We start from the raw sequence: 21,217 nt of genomic DNA on the forward strand, positions 1-21,217 counted from the left end.
GCAGGGCTGCCGGGGACTGAGGAGATGAGGCACTTGGTGTAGGGCAGGGCACCTAGAACGTGCTCCAGGACATGAGCAGGAAACTGTTCTGCTCCCATTTTCACAGCAGACACGTGGCTCTGCAGGGCAGACATCACTATATAATCAAGCACAGCTTGTTTTGTAGTTGAGCTCTGGGACCTTCCTCCAGGAAACACTACCACAGAACCACAGTCAGTCTCAAAGGAGAGCACACCCCATCTTCCTCCTCCCCGGGGCCTGTGCTTTTGATCGCGCTTTTCTCACCCAAGACAGGAGGGTGACCAGGTCATCAGCTGCCGAGCTCACCTACACCCTCTGCAGCCTCAGGGCCCACACTCACCTGGCGATGAACCGGGCTTCTGAGTGGCGGCAGGCAACAAAGAGGCCTTTAATGATGTCCATCTTCTTGGTCATGGACTGGAGAAAGAGAGCAAGAGCCAGAGCCTGGCGGTCACGGGACTTCTCCCTGCACGCCACTCCCACGGCCGCCGCTCTCAGGATACACAAATGAGCAGGCTTCCTCCCTCTTCCCTCCGCCCAGCAAGCATTTACTGAGTCCAGGCACCCGGCAGGCTGCGACTAGGGACTAGAACTGAACTCTAGAGACACCCGGACTTGAGAGAAGGAAGGATGGGAGACCCGAGGCGTCTAGACACGGTGACGAACGCCCTTCCCACTCACAGCGCTGCCGGTGAGCCGGGCGATGTCCTGGAACCTGGAGAAGACCCCAGAAGTGGAAAGAGGCGGCGGTGGCAGCATGAGTCTTTGGGTGCTGCGGCTGTTCTCGGCCACCAGCCCCACGTCGCCCTTCTCAACGGCCTCCGCCCGCACAGATTCCAGCTGCCGGCCTTGGGGTGAGGGGAGAAGCGGGGTGGGGGCGGTGAGGCACAGCAAGGCTGTGCCCCTTCCTTCCCGGGCGGCACGAGTGTGTTCCCCAGCTACATCCCTGTTCCTTTCCTTCCCCACTTGATTGGAACAGCTTGGTTCACGTCCGTCTCCTGTCAGATCAAGCGTAAGGAGCTCTTGGGACAGTCACAGTGTAAAGCAGCTGGACTCATGGAGGCATCTGGATGGCAAGTCCACGTGGGGGGGACTTCAGAGCCACAGTGTGGGACGAGACCACCCAGGAAGTGCACAGATAGAGCAGGCAAGGCCAAGGGACCGTTCTCCTCACTGGGCACAGACTCCTCTGGCAGTGGCCAATGAGCCTTTTATTTCTGTTGTTGTTACTTTGTTTTGAAGTCACCTGTTTAAACACATGGGAGATGCACTGGCCTTAACTGTCCAGAACTAGGTTACCCAGGGTCCCTAAGAGCAGGAGGCTGGGGAGGCAAAGAAACGAGTCACGGTGACAAGCTGGACCAGTGGCTCTCACACCATCAGAGCCAACATGTGGGTCCCCACAGAGGCCTCGTAACACCACACTTCTACATTGCACTGAATGCAGAGATAATGTGACCCATCCACGTGTACCATTTCAAGAGAATGCCCTACCTCTTAAAAAGGAAATAAAAATAAAGTAATTTACAGGGAAACAAGGGGGTCCGCCTTCTGACACCCGGCTGCTGCACAGAAGACACAAACGGTCAGAGCTTGTGCCCACAAGCAGAAGCACCGTGAACAAGACAGCCGCGAGAGGAGTGGTCAGCGTGGCCTGCGGTGACTCGGGCTGCCAACTACGACGCCATTCTCAAGACCTGGGCCCTGGGCAGCCACTGGGGTAGAGAGACGTGCAAGCCACACACTACTGTGCAAAGGCCGCGACCCAGAAGGGCAGGAAAGGCCGCATGCCCGAGACATTGGCAACTTTTTCTTACGTAAAGAAAACAAATCCTCCTTAAGCCAGTGTGTGGGCCCTGGGCTGTTGCAGCTAAGAGCAGACGGCCTGCACTGGGCCCGGAACAACGTCAGAGCACAATAAATGGCCCACGAGCGAGCGAGGATCTGAGTGAGTCGTCTTCCTCGGCCCAGGACCCCATCACTCTTTGCACTCCACCTCGGTCCTTTGTCTTCTCAGCAAAACCAACTCTCCCCTCCCTGAGGTCCACATGGCTTGACCCTGAGCTCCCAACATCCTCCCTGAGGAGAATGACAACTCCCAGAGCTTTGGTCATCTGTCCTGTGTTGACCACTCTTTAACCCTGGACCCTGACCAGGTCTACGGAGCTCCGGGCCCAGAGGAGGCCCACATGGAGGCTGCTGGTGCTGGGCCATGAGGAAGTTTAGCTTCCCCCACCTATGGCCCCCCCAGATGACTCCCGCACGCAGCAGTCAGCAGCGAGGTTCCAAGGGTATCTAGACTTCTCCACCCAGGCCCCTGCACTCTACAGCCCCCACCCTACCCCACCTCACCTCTGCCCAGCCTCCTCGTGGGCTTCCTGTCCTTCTGGTTCTCCATGTGGGGCCAGAGCCAACGCCACCCTCACCCAGTCACACTCACTCCTGGGCTCCTCAAGCCCTGATCAGCAGCCAGCGCATCAGCTGCTCCAGCCCACACAGGTCTGGGCTCCCTCCGTGAACCGCTGCCCATCCCACGCTCCCTCCACCACAGCACCCTCTTACCTGTGGCCTGGGCCACGGCCCTGAGAAGGACACCATCGCCGACGCCAAGCTCCAGGCCCTGCTGGGGAGGCCCAAGGCGGTTAAGGGTGAGGTAGAGGACAGGAAGCAGGTCTGAAGGGGACAGGGCCACCACAGAGCGCAGCAAGTTGCTCAGCGTCTCCACCATCCGGAGCCTGGAGGAGGGGACAGGGCTGTGACCATTGGCTCTTCAAGGTCAACGGAGGGTGTGTACGTATGTGGTGGGATGGGGTGGGTAGAAGAGGAAAGGGCAAAGTCCAGAAGAAGTCTGTGGCTCACATAATGGCATCACAGGGATGTCCTGGTTTTGATCACCGTCCTAAGCTGAGACAAGGCAATAACACAAAGGAAAGCTGGGCCAGATTAAGTGGGGACTCTTAAAAGGAAGGGAAAAAAGAGGAAATGGCTCCGAAACATTCTGAGGAGCAAGGCCTGAAGCCACAGGCAAAAATCACAGGACACCAGCATGACAGACCCTGAAGTCCATAACAGCGACACCAAAGTAACAGCCAAGGCATATGGAGAGTTTTCTACATGCGAGGCTGCTTTTAAGCATTTGTATACTTTAACTCACAGAATCCTCTCGGCTCCCCTCTAAGACAAGTACCATCATCACTCTCATCTTGCGGATGAAGAAACAGAGGCACAGGAAGATGACAAGACTCACAGAACGTCACAGAGATAGTAAGCATCAGGCTGAGTCACAAGCTCCCAGCCACTAAAATCACAGCTTCTGTCTGTGTCCCAGGTGGAAACAGCCAGGGTTGTCCCTGGTGAACTCTGATGGCTTCATTAAAAAGAGAAGCCGCAGGTGGCCTGCCTTGCAAGCACAAGGACCCAAGTTTAATCCCCGGTACCAAAAAAAAAAAAGAGAGAGAGAAGCCGCGTTTTCTTAGGAAGAAGGTCATCGGATAATTTTTTTAAAAGGTAAAAGAAAGGAGAAATGCAAAACTCTGACCTGGCAAATGCCGCAGTAACAGCTGTGGCAGGCGAGAGCCACCACTGAGCCGCAGCAAATGGGAGAGCACCCTGCCCACGGCCAGTCACTCAGAGACTCAGCACGGGTCGGAGTGGAAACAGACTAAGGACCGAGGTGAGAGCATGCTGGGTCAGGGTGGCCACACATCTGGGGAGTGTCCAGCAAAGGTCAGAAACACAGACGGTTTCTGTGACGTGGAAGTGAGGCAGCCACAGCAAGGTGCCCGGGATGGCCTGGCACAGGCTGGAGTCTCCCTCAGCAGGAACCCACCCCACGCCACTGTGACATCAGACCTCCGGCCTGGTGCGCTGTTGGAGAATAACCGTCTATGGTCCTACACTGCTGTGCACCTGGCACTATTTCCCAGAAGCCTTAGGACGCTTACACAAGTATGAAATTAATGGGAGGAAGTTTGCAGAGAAACAGTAAATCCCCACAGGATACACATCAGGTGCAAAGGGGAGATCACAGCGAAGACACCTGCCACATAGCCCTGGGGCCGTGTGATAAGCCCCAAAAGGACACAGTGAGAGAGCATCGCTTCTGTGGTCACCCGAAACTAATCCTGAGGGAAGGCGGCACAAACCCCCAGCTGAGGGACAATCCACATCACCCGACCCCTCACAAGGGCAGAGGTCATGAAGGACAAGGATAAAATGAAGACTCGTCTGAGATACAGGAGACAAAGGGCAGGCCGGTTAGACATAACGGGTGGGGAACCTGGACTACAAAAGGGGGTGGAAGTGGGAGCATCCAAAGGCTGTGGGTCACTTAATGCATCACCTAGATGTCGGTCTGACCACTGGCCCAAACTGAGACAAGCCATTAACACGAAGGGAAGCTAAGCCAGGGTATGTGGGCGACACTGTATTAATTTTGGAGAGGGGGACAAGAACCAAACTCAAGATCTTGCGCTTACCAGGAAGGCACGGTGCCACTGAGCCACATCCCCGGCCCATCTACATCATTTTTGTTCAATTTCCTATAATAAGTCTAACATTATTATTATTATTTGAGGGGGTACTGGAGATCGAACTCGGGTCCTTGCGCTTGCAAGGCAGGCAGCGGAACCACTGAGCTAAATCCCTGGCCCAGTGTAATACTATTTTTAAAATGTGATTGAACCCTCCGTCTTGGATTATGGGGTCAGGGCAGTCACCTGCTGTTCTCTGAGTCGATGATTGCTAAGCTCCTCCTGGAACTACATCCTACACCATGTTGTTTATTTCAGTTTCCACAGCAAATGTGAGACATACAATCTTTTACTCGTGAAGAAACTGAGGCTCGGAGAAGTCAGGTCACCTGCCCTCAGGCACAAAGGCAGGAGCAGCAGGGCCAGGCCCAAAGTCTGTCCGTCCCCTGCACAGGATCCTGGCCCAGCCGCTGCCCCCTCAAGCCCCTCAGCCTGGTTCTCAAGCCCTTCCCACGCCCTCTGTGACCTGCCTGCCCCCTCACCACAAGAGAAGTTCTCAAACATCCCTCAAAAGACCTACTTGTAAGAATAAAGCATGAGCTTTACTGCTCTACTAATGCCGGGGAAATGGAAAATGATACACGTGCAGGATTCCAGAGCAGATGAAACAAGCCGGGATCTATCTAAACTGACACAGACAGATACGATAACAAGGTGAGTGCTAAGAGCAGGCAGGAAGGAAACACACGTCCCAGGAAAACATGGACACTAACCAGGCACGCGGGGGGCGTCGGGGGAAAGGGAGGGGCAGGGCCGTGCGGTAGCAGTGACGGTAACGTGTTGCCGACAAACACCAGATCGAGCAGCTCCGGGCACCGAGGCCGGCACAGCCACCGGGAGTGGGGGCTCTGCAGGGCAAGCTCAGGGAGAAAAGGGGATCCTCACCTAACCAAGACTCAACTTCCTTTCACTGGCACTAAATAAGACCAAACCACTCGGTGATCGAAGTGAAAATGGCCACACATTTTCTGCAGGTCCTGGCCCCACAGAGCTGGCTGATCCTTGTGCCCTGGGCCGACCAAGGCAGAACCGACACTGGGGGTCTTCCGAGGCTGGCGGAAGACTTTTGTGACTGGCCTGGGTCTGTGCACTGTGGTCCTGTGCGTGAGGGGGACGGAGGTGAGGGTGAAGGACAGGGCAGCACGGGGAGCGATGCACCACAAGGACAGAGCCAACGGCACCTGCCTCACCCCCGCCCAGCCCTAACTGATTACCGAGCAGAAACCTCTTCAATCTTCTCAAACGTCCGGGCCACAGCCAGGTAAGGGACCCTGGGGAGGAAGACACGACAGAGCCATCTGAGCACCCACCGCCCCCCCCACCTGTCCCCCACAGCTCCCTGGGCACAGCTTCCCAACACCTAAGAGCAGAGAAGTTGCGCTGCTCCCTGCCCTGGGCTCGCTCCAGCCCCTTCCACACTCAGGACCTCGAACAGATTTCCCAGGTCCTCCAGCTGGGGCCCCAGTGAGAGCTGCCCAGGGTGCCAGGCACTGGAGGAGGACGGTGCTGGGAAGGCAGGAGCCTCACTTCTGGCCCTGTCTCCAGCAGGCATCCTCGATGGGGTGGTAGTTATTCTTGGCAGGATTGTAGCTTACTGGGTCCAGGGGTCTGAGGAGGCAAAAGAGAGATCGGGTTGGGTAGAGCTCTAGGGCAAGAAAAGTCATTCCGCCAACGAGCGTTTCCTGAGCACCTACTCTGTGGCAGGCAGTGCTCGGACCCAAGGGCAGTGACCCTGAGCTGTCACCTCTCTGACGTCGTTTCCGACCACTGCCCCTTCGTTTATGCTCCTCCGGCCACACAGGCGCCTCACTGTTCCCTCAATGTCCACACGCGGCCCAGGCCTCTACCCTTGCTCTTCCCCAGGGCTCACCCCTCTCCTCCTTCAGGCCTTTTGCTCCAATGGCACCTTCCCCACGCGGAGACCTGCGGCCTCTCTTCCCACTGCTCCACTCTCTGTGACAGCGCGTATTAGCATGTGACACATGGCATAGTTTGCTTAGATTTATTCCATACCCATTAAAAAAGCAAGATTTTTGTGTAATTTAGTCTCTGCTGGATCCCCACACTTAAAACCATTGTCTCTCTGACAAGTACTTGAATAAATGGATGAATCTATAAGGGAGGAAGAAAAACGTCAAGTACTCCATTCTTTGTTTGTACACTGCGTGGGCGAGAACAGCTGGACACATCTCTGGCCTTCCTCAAGGGAAGGAGCTTGTGGTCTGCTGGGGGAGGCTCTTGGCCATGAACAGGACATAAAAGAAAGCTTGTCCCAGTGCTGGGGACACACGCCGGCTCTGAGAGCGGGGGAGAGACGCCAGACTTCGCCAAGCGAAAGCGCCACGAACAGGGTGGCCGGTGGCCGGAGTACTGAGAGGCAAGGACAGAGGGAGCAGGGAGGAGGCTGCCAGTGTCAAGCGGCTGAGACCAACTGAGGTGGGCAGGGCTGGCTGAGGAGGGTCCCAGGAGCTCAGTGCTTCCCTGGGTGCTGGGAAACCACACGTAAGTTTTGGGCAGGACAAAGATGGGGTCTGACCTCCTTACTTTACAGAACCTTCATCTACCTACCCATCTATCCAATTGGGCATTCAATAACTCTTCATAGAAGCCTCCTGGGTACACACCAGGTACTGGGGAAACAGGCCCAGACATCTTTTCAAACAATCAAAACAATTACAGTGAAGCAACTGTCTAACAACCTGTCTGATGTCCCTGTGGACATCAAGAGGTCCAGGCACAGAGGGGCGGCTCTACAAGATCTACCCCACAGGGCTGGGATGTAACTCAGTGTCACCGCCTGCCTCGCAAGCGCAAGTTTGATCCCCGGCACCAAAAACAAAACAAAACAAAAGATCAACTCCACAGGATGCCCAGGCTGGCACAGAAGAGATGTTCAAAGAAACCCCAGTGCAGAGCTGACACCTCTGCTTCTGAGCCTGGCGCATTCAGGGTGATGTGAACAGAGGGTGAGTGGGAGCCGTTGGCCACAGGAGCTTAAGATTTTTGTCCTGGGGGCACTGGGGAGCCCTCTGAGGTTGGGTCAACTGTGGATGATCCAAAGATACCCCCAGTCCCTAGTGGGGAACAGACAGGCTGAAAGGCCAGAGCCCAGTGGTCAGGGAAACTCCACCCCCAGAACTCAGACTGTTTTTATCTGACACATGAGCTACAAACAGCTTTGCAACTAGAGGTGCATGTGGCTTGCAAAAACCAAAATATTTACCATGTGGCCCTTTCCAGACCATCCCCCACCACATCCCCCAAAAAGAGAAAGAAAATTGGTCAAGCCCCGCCGGAGGCGGAAGCCCCAAGCTAGACTGGGCCACATTCAGAACACACCCGTCGGACCGGACACTAACTCACCCCTTGGCCTCCTCCCTTCCTGGAGGACCTGACTGCTCTTCTATCACTTCCGTTTTCACTGCCGGCTTCCGGGGCACTGGGAACAAAGCCAGGACACGGTGAGTGGAAGATGTTTTTCTGGATGGCCCGGACCTCCCACCCCTGTCCACCCAGCATCACCCCAATCTCAGAAGTGCCGATTCCCCGGGGCAACAGGTGCCAAGCAGGAGAGAGGAGTTGGACTTCTACGGAGTGGGACAGCAGAAGGGAGCGAGGGCACGTTCTGGAGACCCCTCCGCCTCCTGCCCATGTTGTCCCGGGAGACGCAGAGGGAAGGAACTCACTGAAGAAACTGCTGAGGGTCCTGGAGCCTCTGGGGCCAGGCTTGCTCTGGTCCTTTTCCTGTGGCTCCTGCTTCCCCGTACCCTTGGGTGCGGAAACACTTTCTGTCTTTGTTGGGGTCTCTGCTTCTGAAGTGAGAGAGGGCAGAGAGTGAAGCAAACCACCTCCACCTCTAGATATTTTTGTTTTTTAACCCCAGGGTCCTCAGGCCGTGGATGGAAAAATCTGGCCAATGCTTCCCTTTCCACTTCTGTAACCTAAATTTGGATCCTCTCTGCCTGGTGTTTACTCATCAGTACATGGAACCCAGGAGTTAGCCTGAAACTGCAGACTCGTAAACAGTGGTAGGAAGAAGTCTTGGCCAATCAGAAGGAAATATTCCCACTTCCGCAGTTGGAGAAAATCAGATAGAATATGCATCCTTAAAACCGTCCCTGCAAGTACCGTCTCTGACACAGGATTCTCACAGGTTAACTCAGCTCAGACACCCAAGATAAGAAATCACGGCTCAAAAGGAAATAAGGGAAGAGAAAAAAAAAATGAGAAAATGAAAAAATGAAAATAAAGTATCTGTAAACAGGGAAGGGAGGAGGGGATGAAGGGAGGGCAGGGACGAGGGGAAAAAATGAGAGCCAAGACCTGTCGTGTAGAGGTACAAGACCCCAATGATGAACGTACTGTACTGGATACCTAAAATGTGCCAATGAACTCAAGGAGAAAAAAAGAAACCACTGCTCAGTTAACACCATTTAATTATCACCTATCATGTCTGAGCTATAACACTTGGCAGTACTGGCTTTCCTCTTTTCCCACACGCATAGGAGAAAGTAACTGATTAAAAAACAAAACAGAGCAAACAAAAACAAACCAACCATGACACCAAAGCCTAGAAGCCCCTCTATTCCCACTGAAGCAGTTAGTTAAGAATCTACGCCCACACCTGGTTGGAACCGAGTACCCCTTAAAGACTCGGACGGCAGAGTCAGAGAGACAGAGACGGTGCTGGGGGGGCTCACCGGGGGGCTGCGGGGGCGCAGGGGGTGTCGAGGGCGGGTCCCTGTCCTCTGCTGCCGCTCCAGTCTCTGTGGGGCTTCCTCCTGGCGTCTCTGCTTCTGAAGAGACAGAAAACCCAACCAAGACTCGCTCTGACCCCCAGTACGGTTCTGCTCCGGAGATCCTCTGCGCCCCTTTATTCCTTTTCTTCCGATCCAGCGTTTCCCTCCACATCTGTAGGTTCCACTCTTGCAGATTCAGCCAACGACTGACGGGAAATATTTTTGAAAAACTCATCCGTACCACACAGATACAGATTTCTTTGGTCACTGCTGCATAACGACGACAGCACTTCCGTTCCGTTATGTACTGTAGATAATCTAGAGGCTGCTGAGAGGGCACGGAATGGCATGGGTTACACACAGACACTACGGATGCCAGTTTGTTTATGGGACTTCATATGCTTGGTTTCTGCTGTTCTTGGGGAGTCCTGAAACCTTGCTCCCACAGGTACCGAAGGACTGCAAAGCGACAAGAGGAGCTGGAGCCAGGCGGGACCTCGAAGGGAATCCGATCCCAACGTTTCCAGGTGCAACTGAGACACAAATGCCATCTGCTTTTTATAAGTTATTCTCAGAATTATTCGCATCAAAATGTAATGTGAAAGGGTCTGAAACGGATATAGCAGCTTGCTATAGGTCCAAAGAAAACAAAATTTAACGTGACTGAAAAAAATCATACTACTGGGATTATCATAAAAGTTACAAACGCTAACTCGAGAAATATTTGCCTTGTCCTCGTAACCCCGGACACTGACAATGGCTAAGATAGAACAATTTACAGCCAAATTTGTTACTGACTAAAAATTGCCGACAGGAAATAAGCTGTGTGTGGGAAAATCAAAACTACCCAAATGCAAATCTGCAGTGAGGAAATTGAGCCTAAGGAAGATGTTTTCTGAAACAAATAAAAAATGTGGCTGTGCTGAAGGCTGTGCCTGGTGGAAACTCACACGGGCCCCCGATGATGAATGGATCTGGTCTTCATGGGTTTTTCAAGGCGCAGGGAAGGCTGGGAGCAGCTGCACGGAACACACAGAATTCTACATTCTAAAAGGAAACCCAGAGACATCTGCTGGGCACTCTATGAACTGTTAGCTCAAGGTGTGTTTCGGTATAGACGGCCCGGGGTACCAGAGGATTCCATATCCTCCGATTTAACCAACCGTGGAACAAAAGCACTCAAGAAAATAAAAATTTGCTTGTGTTACTGAGCACAAAAGAGTTTTTTCCACGTCATCGCTCCCTCACCGGCACAGTGTAACAATTCTCAGAGCCTACGGTGCAGTGTTAGAAGTTACCTAGAGAGGACTCAGAGTGCGCAGGAGAACAAGTGCAGAGTGTATGCAAACGCTGCACCAGTCTTAGGCCTTGCGCACCTACAGATCTTGGTACCTGAGGGGACCCGGGAACTGACCTTCCCCAGACGCAGAGTGACCACTCAGGCGCAGGCCCTGCAGTGTCGCTGCATCTCTGTACAGCTAGGTCTTCGCTGACGCTGTGATAAAAATCATACACTGCAAAAATGGACAAGGACTCGGGGATGGGGAGGGCAGTTTTCTGTTAGATTCCACAGCAGTACCTAGGGCACACCGCCGGGCAAGTCGGAACGTCTGAAGACAGAGACAAATACAGGTACTGTCTTTTCTCTCACTGTGCGTGTACTATTTAACAGCTGTTTAAACATAACTACTCAACAAACGGAACTGTTGGTATCGGCCTAAGAGCACTGCGGAAATATTACTCAATCACTAAGGGCACTGTGAACCAAGAAAGTCCTGGAAACCTCTACTTTCTAGTAAAATGTAGAGGAAAAAAAAAAAAAGAAACCTCCTGGAGGAAAACGTCTCTAATAAAACAAACATCAAAACAGAAGACAGAAATGTGAAAATACACATGAATTAATACTGAATTAAGGTGGCCAAACCAAAGTACACTTTCGTAAGGAGAGTCGTGTGTGAGTGTAGAATTTGGATGTGTGAGTTCCCAGAGGTCCAAACACCCAGGCCTCCTCCGCTGCCCTTCCAGAGGTCTCCCACGCACACACACGCACAGGCACGCCCCTCCTGCTCTCTCACCGTTCTCCTCCTTCCTCCTCTTCTTGGCTTCTCTGTCCTTGTCCTCACTCTCATCTTCCAGGATGTCCTGAATTACTCGTTTCGGGAGCTGCTTCCGAGCTGGGGAGGCAAAGGGCTCAGTGTTGCTTACCTTGCTAGTCTATTTCCGCCCCAGTGAGGTCAGACCTCCTAATGGGGCCCCTGCAAAGGTCTGAGGAGCACCCCACTTCTGCACCTGCCCATGGCCACCGCCCCATTACAGGTCTTATCTTTGAGGCCCTACTTTTGCTTCCTGGCTGTGTGACCTTGGGCAGGTTACTCAACCTTTCTGTGTCTCCTCCTGCTTCTGGAGCATGGAAAAATCATGGATGTGCTCAACACAGTACCTGACTCTAACGAGTGTTCTCAGTGTCCCACATGCACCTCTGGGATCTTACTATCTCTGTGCCTTTCAGACAGCTTTTCCAGAACGTCAGAGGCCTGGAGGTAGCAAGAAATCCATGGGTCATGGCAGCAATGGCGGTAAGCAATGGCAGCTGGTGTATGAAAACTGCAGCCCCTTGAGCCTGGGGGTAGCTCAGGGGCATGCGTCCACAGCGTCCCCAACCTCCCCACAGACTTGTACTCCAGCTGCCCACCACGGTGGCCGGCTGACAACACATCGTGTGGGGGCTGCCAGCTCCTCCTGAGTCACCTGTGTGCCCCCACAAACAGCCTGCATTTGAATCCTTGTTTCAGGACGCCAGACTCTGCCTCTAAAAGATTCCAAACAGGTGTAGAACTCATTAAAAGGCAGCTCCAAGCCCTTTCACCAGCTCCTCCCTGGTCATCCAGCCCACGGCTCCTTCACACAGCCAAGTGTGTCACACACCTAGGACACAGCTCCTTTCCTCTGAAAGGAATTCTCTGACACAGCCCGGGGCCCCGCAGCGTCTACCTGAGCTCCTAACACGCCTGGCCCGTTACTCATTGTGACCTCCTGTCTCTCAGGGCTGGCCAGCCTCTCTCGGTGCGCAGACCTTCCTCGGCTCCCAGCAACCCCAGAAGGAAGCCCAGGCTCCTCTGCTTGGCGTACAAGGCCTTGTGCAAAGCGCCATGCACTATTAAACTCGCTCCCTGCTTCTTGAAACACATTTTCTTCCCCAGAAACACAAAGACGTGTAAGAGTTGTCAAATGTGCTGTACCGCTCCTACCTCAGCTTTACAGGCTACTCCTATCTATAAAACTCTCTACCTGCCAACACAGCCGGTCCTGACCCACTTCTGAGACTCAGCTCGGCTGTGAGCTCTGGGCCGCCTGACTCCAAATTCCTAGAGTAACTCCTGCTACCAACTCTGCCCAATGGAGACATCTGGTGAACCATATATGGGATCTTAAAGCTTCTAGCAGCCAAATTAAAGAGGTGAACTTAGTTATGATCATGTATTTTACTAAAACTCCACATATCCAAAATATACCAAAATGTACTCAATGTGAAATTACCAACGTTCTGTCTCTTAAGCTGTCTGCAAAATCTGATGCACTGACTGCACATCTCAACTCGGACACAAAGTATTCATCAGCAATACTTTATCTGTTTGTTGGTTTCATAAAATTTACAGTTAAAAAAGAGTAGACTCACACATCCGGATTGTTCTAAAGCAACTGCAGCCCTCACTAAATCTAGTGGTTTCATTAGGTCTTATCCAAAATGCTTGAACTAGAAGCATTTTAGAGTTCAGAGTTTTTCAATTTGGGGACATTTGCACAGGCCTTACCAGCTGGATTGATGTAAAGCTTAAGTTTTGATTTTAGACCATTTGATTTTTGGATTAGAGATTTGCATTAGGGAATTCAACTTACACTGGCTTTGTACCTGAAGCTCAGTCATCTGCCCAAGGTCACACAGCTGGTGGGTGGTAGTCGCGCTCTGAGCCATAATGCTAAGGTCAGGGCCGCAGTGAGGACAGCCACGTCACGCTCAGACCCAAGTGGAGAGACCGATGGCAGCTGAAGGGGCAGGGGGCAGGTGTCCTTACCTGTGAGACGCTTCGGGATTCCCGACGGGGAGACATCCATGGGGGAGGAGTCCGAGAGGGAAGGGCTGTTCTTGGGACTCGCGGCAGGACTGGAAGGGGACCCCTGTGGGGACCCTGGCCCAGGCTTCTGGAAGGGTAGAGAGAGCAGTTCCAGAGTGAGGGACGGAGAGACCACCCAGAGATCCCAGCTCCCAAACACTGAGCAGGAACTCTGAGCCAGTCTCTGTGCCTTCTCTTCTTGCCAGGCCAATGGTTCAGTCCCCTCTCAGCTGCAGGCCAGCGCTCCGTCTGCCAGTGTAGCTTCGTGGCCCCAGATCGTCTGTATAATGCACCTCAATAACAATTCTGCTTCCGCAGGGAACAGAATCTTTGATATTTAGCTATGAATACCTGCACACTGGCCCAAATAACAACTCTTTCCCAGCTTCCCTTCCCTGCTTGCAGCTAGTGTGGTCCTGGACCTCAGCTCAACACCACGAGGTAAGAGGAAAGCGATGCAGGTTCACGTTGGTGCTAACAAAGTCACTTACGTGTGGAACGCCCTCCTATTTCTGGCAGCCCAGGCAACGTTCACTCTGACCAGGGCATCTAGGGACAGCAAGCACCAATACCAAAGGGACTCGGTCTCTGAGTGTGTGGTTCTGCCACATGAATCCTCCAATTTTTATGCTCATTAGAGAGAAAAATAAACTTCTATCTTGCCTGAGCCACTGTTACTTGTGTCTTGGTTTCAACTACTAACTACCTTACAGGGCCCTGTCCTGGTTAAGCTCCAAACTCAGGGCTCTCCGTTCTCCCCTGCAATGGGCTAGGACTCGCAAGCCCATTTCGTGCACTGACGGTCACTGCTGCATCAGGCAGTGCCAACATGGGGGCACCGGAGGGAGGACAAAAATGGAGGTCAGCAGGGTTTCCTGGGCCAGCTGCTGGGTCCAAACGACACTTTCTCTACCACTTGCAGGGCCTGCTACACAGGACCGCATCACAGACACCTCCTGCCCAGTGCCCCTCCCACAAACATCTGAAGAAAGAGAAGGACAGAACAAAGTGCATCTGGGAAAGCAAGCAGGGAAGAGTAAGTGGCCGAGAAGAGGGTGTGACATTGCAGCGGAGAGAGCCAGGAAAGATCTGAGGTAAAATGAAAGATGGGGCAGGCAGGGAAGAGAAAAGGATCACGGGGCCTGAAGGTGTCCATAAGGACGGTCTGCGGCCTGAGCTGGAATGCCAGAGGGTCTGAACAGGGCAGTGACAAGACCTGACATCCCCACACATCACTGCACAGGCACCAGGTGACTTTTAAACAGGAAGAAGTGGTCTGTCTGATGCATTGGAGGAAAGGAAAGGTCCTCCACCCACAGCAAAGACTGCACCTACACCCAAGCCCTTATCTTGTGCCAGGCAGGATTCTCTGATCGGTAGTGAACTGACTCATGTGGTCTTCACAGCCAACTTGGGAGGCGGGTGTCACCTGTACAGGTGAGGCATGATGAGGTCAAGGGCCTGGCCCGCACCTCCTCCCAGTCAGAGGCAGAGTTAGGACGCCACGGACCAGGCCATCTGCTTGAGGGCACAGCCACTGCACCTGCCTGCCTCCTGGGAAATGTGCAGAGCCCCGCCAAGCAGGGAGCACCCAGCCCCACAGGCTGTTCCTGAGAAAGTGAGCGGCCACAGGGACCTACCTGGTCTTTGGTGGGGCTGAGAGCTTCATCTTCCTCCTCCCCTTCACTGCTCAGGACCTGGACAACCTTCCTCTTCGGCCTCTTCACTGGAGACTCACTCTCAGGCACCACTCTTTTCCGCTTCTTCAGGGCCACCCTGGGAGGCAGGGAAGAGCAGGTGTGCGACAGGCAGCCCGGGAGCACTGTGCCCAAACACTCCAGCTCCTGTGCCACATTTTATTTTTTTCGAGCACACAGTGGACATTTTCTAGGTGCCTCACTCCATGTGCTCTTTACTCTGATTTCAATTTTATTTTGTGTAGTAATGAGCACATTTCAAAATTTTTTTTAATTTTCTATTTGGAGACAGGGTATCACTAAGTCACCAAACTGCCCAGCTGTGAGAGGAACGTCCCATATCCTGGCACCCTTACGTACTCTGGAGGGGGCTCTGTCTCTCTACTGCTGTTTGTCTCCTTCTCAGGCTTCTTTGCTTTACCCTCTTTCGTGGGGTAGAAAAATGACCTGCAGGAGAAAAGAGAAATGATAAGACCACCGATGTTCCTCTGACGCAGTGGTGGCGGCCCTATGGCATGCACGCCACAGGGGGTATAAAGAGCCCTCTCTGTCCACAACAAGCCCCAGTCACTCCAGCATTGCCCCGGTAGCCAGACATCAACTAACAGGGCACACTAGGGGCGGTGCTGGCACTGTGCCTAAGTAAGTGGGTCTTGGGCTGCAGTTTGATCTCGGTCTCTAAAAGGTTTGCCTTTACTGCTGTGATCTATCTTGCACCCTTCAACTCCTGACACGCTTTCCTAACCCAGAACAGGTATCATTTTTTTTTTTTTTTTAACCTTAAGAAAAAAGGACAAGTTTGAGGACAGTCTGGGCTACACAGCAAGACCTGGAAGAAGACAGCTATGACCAAGATGAAGATGAGGAGGGGAGGGGGAGCAAAGAAAATAGAAAGCAACTAAAAATGCCTGTCAGCCATGGTAGACTATGCTGAAATTTCTCAGAAAGATGCAACCCAGGATTTGTTTAAGCCACTGCCTCCCAGGCTTCTGTGGCAGCACGTCCAGGCCTGGCTCTGTCTAGCATCTGCTCCCTCCTTCTGTAACGGCCCCTCTTGGCATGCGTCTTCCCAGAGCTCTCCTTACACAGGATGTGACCAGTCTGTCCTTCTGCCTATGAGCAGACGTGGGCACGTGACCTAGGCGTGACCAATCAGTGCACTGCACACCTGAGCCCATGGTGGAGGGCTCAGAGACATGCGGGAGGCTCAAGCTGAAGCACGACTCTAAATATCACTGGGACCGCTGAGAAGGAGGCAACCCGTGTCCCCTGGCACTGCTGGCCTGAGAGTGACAACGTCAAAGGCAGTGGAGCTGAACAACCAGAGATTGACCCCCAGTGACAAAGTTCAGATGAGTGGATCCAACTAAGCTGGGGCTATTCACTCGTTTCCAACTGTGTAAACCAAAGAATCCCCTTTGTTTTTTGCCTAATGCCAAGTGGCATTAGTGTGGGGTCTCCTAACCGAGGCATCACCGCCATGGAAGCTGGAGCCTTCCTTCTTTGTTGGGAGACTGTCCTGGGCATTGAAGGCCATCTGGCACATTCCTGACTTTTCCCTGACAGATGTTGATGGCAATGACAAACTCTATGCCCAAACTCTAAACTCTATGTGGCAACCAATGTCTCAAGATATTCTGAGAACTGCCAGATACCCCGACCCTGGGGCGGCGGGGAGGCTGGAGCACTTCCGGGTGAAAACCACTGGACTAGGGTTTTTGTCCCCTGCAAGCAAAAATTTTTTGGTTAATGTACTACCTGTCCGCCACATTCCACCTCCCGTTTACCACACTACTCAATTCCTGGAAATTCTAATGTGAAGTCTAACTTACAAACTTAATTTATTTCAGGAGAGGCACAGGTTTGAGGCAAAAAGAGGAGGAGTGCAGTAAGGACACGGGGTACGCAGAGTCCTTACATGATGCTCCGCTGCATGGTGGCGTTACAGTTCTCCCTTCTGGGTCTATTTCTCTCGTCACCTGCTCCTGAAACAAAAAATCCAAAGAGTTGCTGAGGATACTGTTTGTACTCTACAGGGGATCAAACTGAGCAGATACACAAACACCCAAACACCTGAGCACGCACAAAACTTGCTGAAAACTGGGCAAGGTTCCTAGTCCAGTTAAAAATATTATATTGATGCCAATTTCCTGGTTTTGATAACGGACTATCGTTGTGTAAGATGCCACCACTAGAGGAAGCTGAATGCACTCATTTTACAAGCTGGAGTCTGTAATTATTCCAAAATACAAGGTGAACAAACAGAATAAAGGAGCACTCCGTGTGCATTGGCACACAGAAAGAAACCTTAGATATATTAAGTAAAATCTTAAGTAATAGGAAGCAATGAAGTAGGCAGAACAGTATATGATATGCTACTGATTTTGTAAGAGAGGGAAAATAATATTCCCTGTTATCTGCAAATGGAAACTCTGGACAGCTAACCCATTACCTCAAGTGGGAAGAGAGGGGTGCACACTGCATTTTTTCATAGGATAGTGGTATATCCTGACTTTAATTGTCCACCATGTAAACGTACGCTGTTCAATTTTTTAAAAACTACTAAATTTCAGCTCTAAGTAACTCTTCTAGAACACCCACCGCCAGTCTCTTTGGGGACTGCCTTGCTTGCCTGGGCACCTGTGCCCTTCTCAGTGCTAGGCTGGAACATAGATCACTGCCACCTCTGGACCCCTCCCAGAACTTCCTATAAGGGACGCTCACTTTTTTGATCCTTTGTGTGGTTAATTGGCACGTCTCTCATCACACATTTTTTGTGTTCTTTTGATCACGTTCAGAATTTATCTTCTAATCCTATGCTGTGCCCTCGGATGGGGGGTGGTCTACGCCCAATTTACTTGCTTCTCCCAAAAATTATTTCCTCCAAATCAGACATTCTTCACACCACTTTTGCAATTTCTGTCATTACTGGGTGACCTGAATTTTCATTGAATTTTTTTCTGTAAGATTCAACATTTATTGTAGACAGCTAAGCTAGGTGGATATATTAATTATATAACCAGACAGGTTCCAGCCCTCTGGGAGTCAATACAGAAGGAAACTGGGGCCTATTTACTGAAGGGCAGGATTTAAAAAAGAGGAACTACTACATTCACATGCTTCCCCTAGGGATGAACAGCAGTGACTGATATCTACACAGGTGTCCCAGCACCTGGGCGGGGGCAAAACTTCCCCAGCCTATTCCTTCCCAGAAATCTTTATTCATTTTGCTACCTGACTTGCTTCGGCCTTTGATCCCCATTTAATCAATATTACCTAAGTGACTACACTTACTGTAATCTTACTGGTTGACCCTAGTTTTGTCTCACCTCATATCCACCTTGTGATTTCCCAGTGGGTCAATATTACCTAAGCAATTATACTTTTAATTTTATTAGTTAATTCTAGCTTCGTCCCACCTTGAACCTGCATCTTCTCGTGACTTTGCGCAAAACATCTTTGAGAAGCAGGCTTGGCAGGCAACCCACTTTCCAGGGCAGGAGCTGTCTTGCCCTCAATAAATTCTTCATACTCTTAATCTCCATTGTTCCTAGAATTCATTCTTTGATTTTGGAGAACACGAACTCAGCATTTTGGTTATCTAGCAGGTTGGGAGTTGTATTTCACCTATTTGAATTATTTGGAGGTCCATATATCATATGTCCTGTGTCACTGAGGTGTTTAGTAGGTACTATTACTCCAAGTGCCTTAAATCCTATCACAAGTCATTATAGCTATTTTGTAAGTACAGAAATTTGGGGACAGACAGGTTGAGCAACTTATCCAAAGTCACACAGCCTCATAGATCACAGAGCCAGGATTCCAAGCCACAGGTTTAGCTCTAGAATCCATGTCCCCAAATGCTAGCCCTTCTAAGGGACAAGAAGGTAGAGGTTTGGGATGAAGTAGTTCCTAGATTTCACGGTTACTGAGATGATGTCAACCAGAAAGAACATGTTATATTATCCAACCTCCCAACAACTTGTTGAGGTAACAGTCTCAGTTTTTATCCTACTTTAACAAGGAACTGAGGCACAGGAGGTATAAACTGCTTGTCTTAAGTCACAGAGCTCCTAAGTAGTAAAGGGAGATTTGATCCCAGTAGCAATCTACCTCCACATCCCAGAACTTACATCAACAAAGAAATTTCTGTCATTCTCCTAGAAAGAAGAATAGCATTATTTGTCAGACATCGAATATGGTGATTAAAAAAAATACAAAGAACAAAACCTAATTCTAAGTTCTAGTTAGAGTGGTGGCTGCTGAAAGCTGGGAGTACTGCCCAGCATTTGTTCCAAGGAGTAATTAGCCAAGAACTGGATGGGTATGGAAGATGAAAGGGCTCAGTGCCACAGCACAAAATACCCTTTCTAGGTGACGTTACCCACAGTTGTGCCTCAATTCAAATACCCTGTTCTCCAGCCACTGCCCTCCTCTTTCCTTCCCCAAGAACTCCACTCCAAAATTTCCCGGGCCTTCCTGGGCCTGTGAGCCTGCGGCTAATGCCATCTCTTCACGTTGGCCTTGCCCCATCCTGGTGCTCCCTTACCCCTGCTTGCCTTGCTTCGTCACTTACATGGCAAAACCCCCATGTGACTGAACGCACTGTCTGGCTGCAGTTAGCCCACACTTGCAGAGTTATTAACTGTTTCAAGAGCTGCCAACAAAAAACATTTCCCTGATCCTTTCAACGACCTTACTTGCTCAGAATGGATTTCACAACTGCTTCTCCAGCTGCTAAACCCTCCTGTCCTCACTCTCATCCTAGAAAATGGAAGCAGTCAGGAGAAAGACTGCAAATTTCCACCTTTATATCCATGTGCACAACTACAGAATGCCCAAGTTGGCTCTGATTCCCTGTACAGTGACTGTGGGCATGTTAATAGCAACTCTGTTCCTGACCATCAGATGCTGGAAACAATCTGAGCATCCTTTGGTGGGTAACAGGTGACCGGTGCGAACATCACACAAGGCTTTCTTCTGCCATTGTAGGTTGTACAGCTTCAGAGACAGCGACAGAACAGCAACAGTCAGGCAGAAGGGTAGGCCACAAACTGGGCAGCAGAGGATGATTTTCAGAGGTAACAGAACACTCTTGATGGTGGTGGTTACGTGGGTCTGCTGTAAATTCACAACTCACAGCAAAAAAAATTTACACCAAAAAGAACTTATCTTGCTGAAGGCAGTATTTATAAAAGTACTGAAAAAAAAATTCTTGGAGCTCCTGGTGACTCACATAACGAACTCGTGCAAGTCCCACTGACTGCACCTCCAAATGTCAACTCTCTTACCACACCACCACCATAGCTCAGGGCCACCATCCCATCTTACTTGGAATACACTCCCAAGTCCTCCAGGGGACAGATGAGCAATTTTTCCTCCCTAAGAACTCACGAACTTCCCTTCCTCCATCCCTTTGGGGCCACCAAGTTGGCCATCCAGTCTTCCCTGAAGCTGTGGCCCCAGGCCAGGGCTGTCTGGACGCTCCCCAACCCCGCAGGAAGCTCTCTCCTCTCTGAGGCCTTCCCTGACCACCTTGGCAAGAACACAGCCCGTGCCCCCTCACTCTTTTTTTTTTTACACAATATATACTACAATGTTATAAGAATTTGTCTCACCTTCCGGAAGCAATGCCATCGAACGTAACTTTATGCAGTGACAGAAATGGGCTACATGCTGTCTGTCCATCGAGGTAACTCCTGCCACGTGACTTCAGAATATTTTAAATGCAGCCAGTGAGACCGAGGAGCTGGGTCTATTTGATTCTCATTAGTTTAAATTTAAATAGCAACATGGCTACTTGAGCAACTTAAAGGGCTAAAATGTGAGAGTTCCATGAAGATACGGATTTTGCCTATTTTATTCAGCGATGCATCCCCAGGACCTAAAACAGCACCTGCAATTGAATGCAACGGCCGATACTGGTTTGGTTCTGTTTTTCCTACCTGGGATCGAACTCAGGTCCTTGCACTTGCAAGGCAGGCAGCAGCACCACTGAGCTAAATACCGGGCCCAATACTCGTTTTTTTTAAACACCGAGTGTTTAAAAATTCAAGATTGATAATCAGGGCTTTTCAAAACGTGGAGGCGGCTGTGATGAGAGAAAGGGGTCTTTA

General features: G+C 51.2%; 1 protein-coding gene across 1 annotated transcript in view; it reads right to left on the reverse strand.

The window, feature by feature from the left end:
* Positions 1–21,217, reverse strand: part of Lig1 (DNA ligase 1) — a 37,518-nt gene that overhangs the window by 15,138 nt on the left and 1,163 nt on the right. Inside the window, exons 2-14 of the mRNA XM_010640809.3 lie at positions 17,020–17,086; positions 15,462–15,548; positions 15,045–15,180; positions 13,366–13,492; positions 11,368–11,466; positions 9,254–9,349; positions 8,240–8,365; positions 7,917–7,992; positions 6,081–6,161; positions 5,768–5,824; positions 2,584–2,756; positions 703–869; positions 362–438 (exon numbers count right to left, since the gene is read on the reverse strand). Of these exons, the coding sequence (XP_010639111.1) occupies positions 362–438; positions 703–869; positions 2,584–2,756; positions 5,768–5,824; positions 6,081–6,161; positions 7,917–7,992; positions 8,240–8,365; positions 9,254–9,349; positions 11,368–11,466; positions 13,366–13,492; positions 15,045–15,180; positions 15,462–15,548; positions 17,020–17,036 (1,319 nt within the window). The 5' untranslated portion in view covers positions 17,037–17,086. The remainder of the gene's footprint in view (positions 1–361; positions 439–702; positions 870–2,583; positions 2,757–5,767; positions 5,825–6,080; positions 6,162–7,916; positions 7,993–8,239; positions 8,366–9,253; positions 9,350–11,367; positions 11,467–13,365; positions 13,493–15,044; positions 15,181–15,461; positions 15,549–17,019; positions 17,087–21,217) is intronic.

The sequence above is a fragment of the Fukomys damarensis genome, unplaced genomic scaffold, assembly GCF_012274545.1.
Source record: "Fukomys damarensis isolate Sample0158 unplaced genomic scaffold, DMR_v1.0_HiC HiC_scaffold_19, whole genome shotgun sequence".
Taxonomy (NCBI): Eukaryota; Metazoa; Chordata; class Mammalia; order Rodentia; family Bathyergidae; genus Fukomys; species Fukomys damarensis.